The sequence below is a fragment of the Eschscholzia californica genome, unplaced genomic scaffold, assembly GCF_041429995.1.
Source record: "Eschscholzia californica isolate CP2 unplaced genomic scaffold, dmEscCali1.0.p SCAF_3, whole genome shotgun sequence".
NCBI lineage: Eukaryota > Viridiplantae > Streptophyta > Magnoliopsida > Ranunculales > Papaveraceae > Eschscholzia > Eschscholzia californica.
In genome coordinates this window covers 15,116,792-15,122,869 of record NW_028238420.1, presented here as the reverse complement: position 1 = coordinate 15,122,869, position 6,078 = coordinate 15,116,792, and the positions used below count along the sequence as shown (strand labels likewise).

Genomic DNA, 6,078 nt, shown 5'->3' with positions numbered 1-6,078 from the left:
TGAAATCAAATTTCGAAAACTTTATATCTGGCCTTAAGAAAATTTAATTGTCATACATGTCCACAATTGGTTGTAAGAACTAAGAATTGTATTGCTTAACAAAATCTATAAAACATTAGACCAATTACGACCACAATTGGTTGATGTTTCAAACTTTATTAATATAAAAAGTTAGTTTAAATGCCTAAATATAAATTAGAAAATTAATAATGATATGGTAAATATGGAGTAAAAGAAATTCCCCATTAAAGAATGAGAGAATTGTATAGAAGCTGGTTCCAAGTATCAGGAACACCAGCAAGACACCAATGGCTGCAATCCATTGCTTTTGGGCCACCAAATCCATACATAGATGGGTGTCCATCTTTCCTCAATTGTGAAAGGGTTGTTATATCAAGCAAGTACACTGGTATCCTCATAGTTTTCAAAACCTCCTTCATTGCATATACTGCCAGAGGAGTTCCCCCTAAATATGTGGAACCCTTAATTGGTTCTTTCTCAAGTAAACAGTTCTTCACATTTGGCTCCTTCCAATCACTTCCACTGATTCAAAATGATGGATTAGAGTGATATAAAATTTGCTTTAAATCTTGTTATATACCAAAAGAGTAAAACTTTTAGACGGGAAACATGAGCCCGTCGGGCTCTACTCCACTTAGTCTGCTATATATTTGATTTGTTTCAAGCGAGATCTCCAAATGTTTATTTCTTCACTTTAGGATTTTTAGTTCATTAGAATGGTCGACTCATGTAGTATTTTGTCTATCATACTAAGACGTTAAAATAAGTCTGAATTAAAACACCGACCTAAAATGACTATTACAAGTCAAGTTCAAATAGGCCGTTTATACAGTACGAAAAGACAAACACCATCTTAATCTAACAACAAAAGATATTGGGTGTGGATTTCTTAGTGCATCACAAATTTTAGAGTATGCTTTGGGCTGTTTGGCACATAAGATATTTGGGCCGACCCTCAGTACAGACCAAAACTTCGCAAATGAGCTTGATAAGTTAAGAAAATAGGAACTTACTTGTAATGAGATGGAGAAACCCCTTGGTAGAAAACTTTGGTTTTCGTAGGATCGACATTTGTGTCTACCCATATTGCCCATGTTGTCAAAGCTTTCTTGAAAGCAACCAAACGATCCATGTCTTTGTAAATCTTTTCTCCTTCTTGAATATAGTCCCACCTGCAATAGTTCCAACGGTTAAGACCTAGATTATCTTCAAAAGGGCAAGTCTACACAGACCACCAAAACACCAGATCCGAAGATAGGCATATACCTCTCATCCCAACCCTCACATTGACCCCCAAACAGGTACCATTTCTCTCAATAATATCTAGGTTTACTAAAACTACCTTATACTTTATACAATCTTTTCTCATTGACAAAATTAATACTTCTTTGGTATAACTATCGGCTCCTAGTATTAACGATGACCTAGTTGCCTAAAATGTACAGATCTTCATTTTGGTCTGTTTTTATATAAGGTCATCGTTACGAGGATACTCCCAAGACCTTACCATAACGATGACAAAATTAGGTCTAACGAGTATAGGATGAGAGATCTTACGGTTGAGTGGGGCCTCTTCGATTCCACCAGTGCCAAGTGTTGAAAATCAACATATCAATTCCGTTCCATGCTTTTCCACTCTCAATGGAGTTGAGTTTAAGAACTCGACCGATTTTTTCCCTTACAACATCAACTAGATACACATTGCGCTGAAGCATAACTGAAATCCCATATTCCTGTAAATCCCATAAAAAAACAATTAAGGGAAAACGTGATAACGAATGACGTAGTTGTTCGAGAAACACACATAGTCGCTGCTTTCACTTTATCGTGGCCAACATTACAATGATAATTGGTTAGATAAATTTTTTTTTGGAACCATTGATGTATCTAATGCCATGTTCTTTTGCTCTTGGGCCACTACTTTCTTGGGACTTTCCTTGGGTCTCGGAATGAGTAGTTTGAAGCCCATGGATTGGGGCGGTTTGAGGTCACTCGAACTGGTCTGACCAGTATGGACTAGGCCTAACCCGAGTGGCATCGGACTGCCCCAATCCACAGGGCACTAAGAGTGAGGGTGGCCTAAAAATAAAAAAAGAGGGGCGCCTATAGCCGCACCAAATTCGACTTTTGCATTCTTGGTATGTCAAACATGGCCTAAAGGAAAAGAGAAAACCTAATTTACTTTACTCACATTGATTTTAAAAGTGGAGATAGAGTCTTGTCTGTCCATAGTGTAGTTAACACCTGGCACTGCAGAATGAAGTAAACAAATAAGGGATTCATATTGGTTTTTGCTCAGAGAATCCCCCACAAACATGATGCTTTTCCCTCTCCACCTCCTTAAGAAATCCTGACCGTCAAACCTATACAACATCTAATTAATATTCCAATTCTTCCATTATACAGTAATTAATTATTTATTTACAGTCACAAAACTGTAATCAACTTGTTATACACAATTTTGCCACAAAAACTCAAATACGCCAATCGATGCACTCTAATATCACCTAAATTGGGTTTTTCACGCTAGCAAGGCAGAAGACAAATATGAGTTGTCGGGTTCAGGTTTTCATAAAGAAACCAATGCAAAATTCAGTAAACACGTTAAAGGAGACGTGATTATTCTTCAACTTGAGTCACTGAGGCCGTAGACACATTTGTTTGTAGGTTATTTTGATTAAGTTTGGATGAAAATGACTTATCTCCCTAAATTGGTTCAGTTTTGGATGATTTTGACTTCCCACTTAATTTTAGGTTAAAGGCACAAATCCTTATCTAGATTTAACTTGGAACTCGACTCTTCTCATTAATTGCACAAAAAAATGTACTCTCTATATAGTTTCTCATTAAATTTAAAACAACATTTCAAATCATGAAAAAGAAAAAAATTGCAAAAATAGAAACATATTTTGTAAGTCTACCACTAGTTTTTTTGGTTTGGTAATTATAAATGAAAAGTTCAAGTATTTTAAGTCTGGACCTATTTCTAGTCGTATTTCAATGCATTTTTTTCCAATTATACCTTTGTATTGGCGATGACAATACATAATGTACTTATTACAACATTAAAACAATTTCTTATTTTGGTAATCTTTTAGAGAGAGAGATACAAATCATTTGTGTTTATGGAACTAGTCTTATATATGGTGTTTCTAATTCTTTTGAATTCTAAAAAACATGCTAAAAATTAATATGGGTAAAATAGAAAATAAAATTGGTAAAAGAAAGTTACATTTTTAAAATGAGACTTTTACTTTGAGACGTAAAGAATAGAACTGATTAAGCTTTAAAATCTATAACAACAAGAGAGATAGAGAGGAATATTTATTTAAAATGATTGTAAATAGTTATTTTTATTACTCATATCATTGTCAACAACCAAAAAAGAAAATAGTTATATAAAGTAAAACTACTTGACGTGAGACATAATGGGCCTCCCAAGGTGCATTACGGAATAGGGTTGGGATAGACTTCTTGTTTTCCGTTGCACTAGGATGACTAGCGGCTTCGTATTAACATAAGGACATCCTAACAAAAAAACATTAGGACATATAGGGGCACGAGTCTCTAGAAGGCCTCATGTGGCCTCGCCTCTGAACACAAACCTTTGTTCCCTCGGGAGTCTACGGCGGATTTCAGATTTTGAGACTATTTTCCTAGCCCTGGCCATGCATACTCTTTGTGTTCATTTAATCAATCTTAATACAAACTCTCAAAATGGGCCTCCCAAGGTGCATTACGGACTAGGGTTGGGATAGACTTCTTGTTTTTCGGTTGCACTAGGATGACTAGCGGCTTCGTATTAACATAAGGACATCCTTAACAAAAAAAACATAAGGACATATAGGGGGCACGAGTCCTAGAAGGACTTCTGTGGCCTCGCCTCTGAACACAAACCTTTGTTCCCTCTGGGTCTACGGCGGATTTCAGATTTTGAGACTATTTTCCTAGCCCTGGCCATGCATACTCTTTGTGTTCCATTAATCTATCTTAAAAGCAAACTCTCAAAAGGTTTCCTAAACCCTATGATTTCCAAGTAATTTAAGATCTCAAGTTACTATATTACAAATCTTTGTGAATCCACTCAATATTGATCCAACTGTTCTTGCTGCCCCACCTCACACAAAAAATATAATAATATGTATATGTTAGAATTTTTATAACTATATACAATGACATAGAGAATCAATGTCCAAGTTTTTGTGATGCCAATGTCACATGATAAAGTTAAAAAAGGAGAAAAAAAAACTATCCCTTTTGAACTGACAATATTCAATAAAGTATATGTTTTTATTGCTGAATCCCACTGATTTCTACATCTATTATTGGGTCCTAGCCTGACCACTAACATTGATTAGAATGATGGTCCATGACACCTACCTAGTGGATTGTGCCCACCTCTAAAACAACCTACTTAATTATTGTTCCATATTTGCATACCTTTTCTACCTATTTTATCAATCACTAAACCAGTCCCCTAACAACATCTATCTAGTAATAATATCTCAAACTAGTAGTCTAGTTAGGTACATAATAATTATGTGAAGAACTCATGAATCGGTAAAAAAGAAAGCTTGAAAAGAAAGAATGTTACCTGACTAATTCACAACCTTGAGGCTTCCATCTATATTTTTCGTACTGAGTATCGGATCTACCGTTACGTTGACAATTATATTCACGTTCGATTAAGGGACATTTCGCCGAATCGTAAAGTGGGTATGTATTATCAAATACCCAAGACCCTGTGAAAAAATCACAGCCCTCTTTACCAACTGTTTGTTGAATGAATAATAAAAGTAATAATATTAGAGTAGAAGAAGAACAAATCAAGAATTCCATCTCTCTAAAACCTCTGTTTTTCTCTAAGAAAAAAGAGATTTAGAGAGAGGGTTTTGGTATCTAGAGAGAGAAGCAGAGTATATGTAAAGGGATCACGGTTTATAGTTGTTACCTTATTTATAAAGATGGAAGTGTTGTTATAAAGGCCGGGCTGGGCCTCTATTCTGGCCCGACGGGTTAGGCCCGGCCCAGCAGATTTTTTTCTTTCTCCTTTTTTTCCCTTCATTGTTTAAACATTTATATTCCTATTAAGTATTTATATCTTATTTAGAAAATATAAAATAACTTAAAGATCAAGAAGATATTTTGGTAAGCTTTATAAATTCCTATCTAACAATAAATTTTGGTAAGTTTTAAGTTATAAAAGAAATATCTAGAATTCTTACTAAAGAGTTATATCTTATGTAAGTTTAGAAAATCTTTTTTTTAAGTTAGAGAATATAAAAAAATTAGGTAAGTGCTAAATTTGAGAAGAAATATCTAGATTCTTACTAAATATTTATATATTATGTAAGTTTAGAAAATCTTTTGTTTTTAAGTTAGAATATAAAAAAAAATTAGGTAAGTTTTAAGTGAGAAAAGAAATATCGTTCATAAACTATTGATTTATATGTTTTTTTTTAAATATGCACAAAAAATGGGTTGACCCGGCAGGACACGAGTTCAACTCGGTCCTTGGTTGGACCCCTGTATAGCCAACTCGGGTTGAGCCCCGGGACTACCCCAATCCAGGTTGGCTAGGCCCGACCCCGTAAAAGACTTGAGGGACGACCCGAACCCGGCCTTTTAGACATCACTAGATGGAATGGAAGTAGCGAGTCCTTGATGAAATGTGCTGAAATGGAAATAAGGTCGATTCAGTACTTCCAACCATATTAAAGTTTTCATGGGGGGTTAATAAGGTAAGAGAAACCGTTAGATCATTGGGTCTAGTTTTTTGAAAGAAGCTGATGACTTGAAGTTCTTAGAGCAAGTCCAATCCCAGCCTGTCTTAGGCCGAAAAAACCACTTTTTCACCTAAAATTATTGGCCTCAGCTCAGCCTCTAAAATTCAGCTCCAACCTCAGTCTCTCTTGAGGCCGAAAATTTGAATTTGGAATTTCCCAATTTACTAATAAAATTCAATTAAAAAAACATCGATTACAACTAATAATTGGTATTAGAATCTCTTTTACCGGATGTTGACTCTCCTGGCATGTCTGCCATCCACTTGTTGTG

At 35.2% G+C, this 6,078-nt stretch overlaps 1 protein-coding gene across 1 annotated transcript; it reads right to left on the bottom strand.

Annotated features, from left to right (window-relative positions):
• Nucleotides 1-4,968, bottom strand: LOC147548642 (protein trichome birefringence-like 41). The gene is made up of 5 exons (XM_086671445.1): nucleotides 4,616-4,968; nucleotides 2,213-2,384; nucleotides 1,579-1,754; nucleotides 1,035-1,193; nucleotides 1-543 (listed from the first exon to the last, which is right to left on the bottom strand). The coding sequence occupies exons 1-5, from the start codon at nucleotides 4,858-4,860 to the stop codon at nucleotides 246-248; spliced, it is 1,050 nt and encodes a 349-aa protein (XP_086527571.1). The 5' UTR covers nucleotides 4,861-4,968; the 3' UTR covers nucleotides 1-245.
• Nucleotides 4,969-6,078: the final 1,110 nt, after the last annotated feature.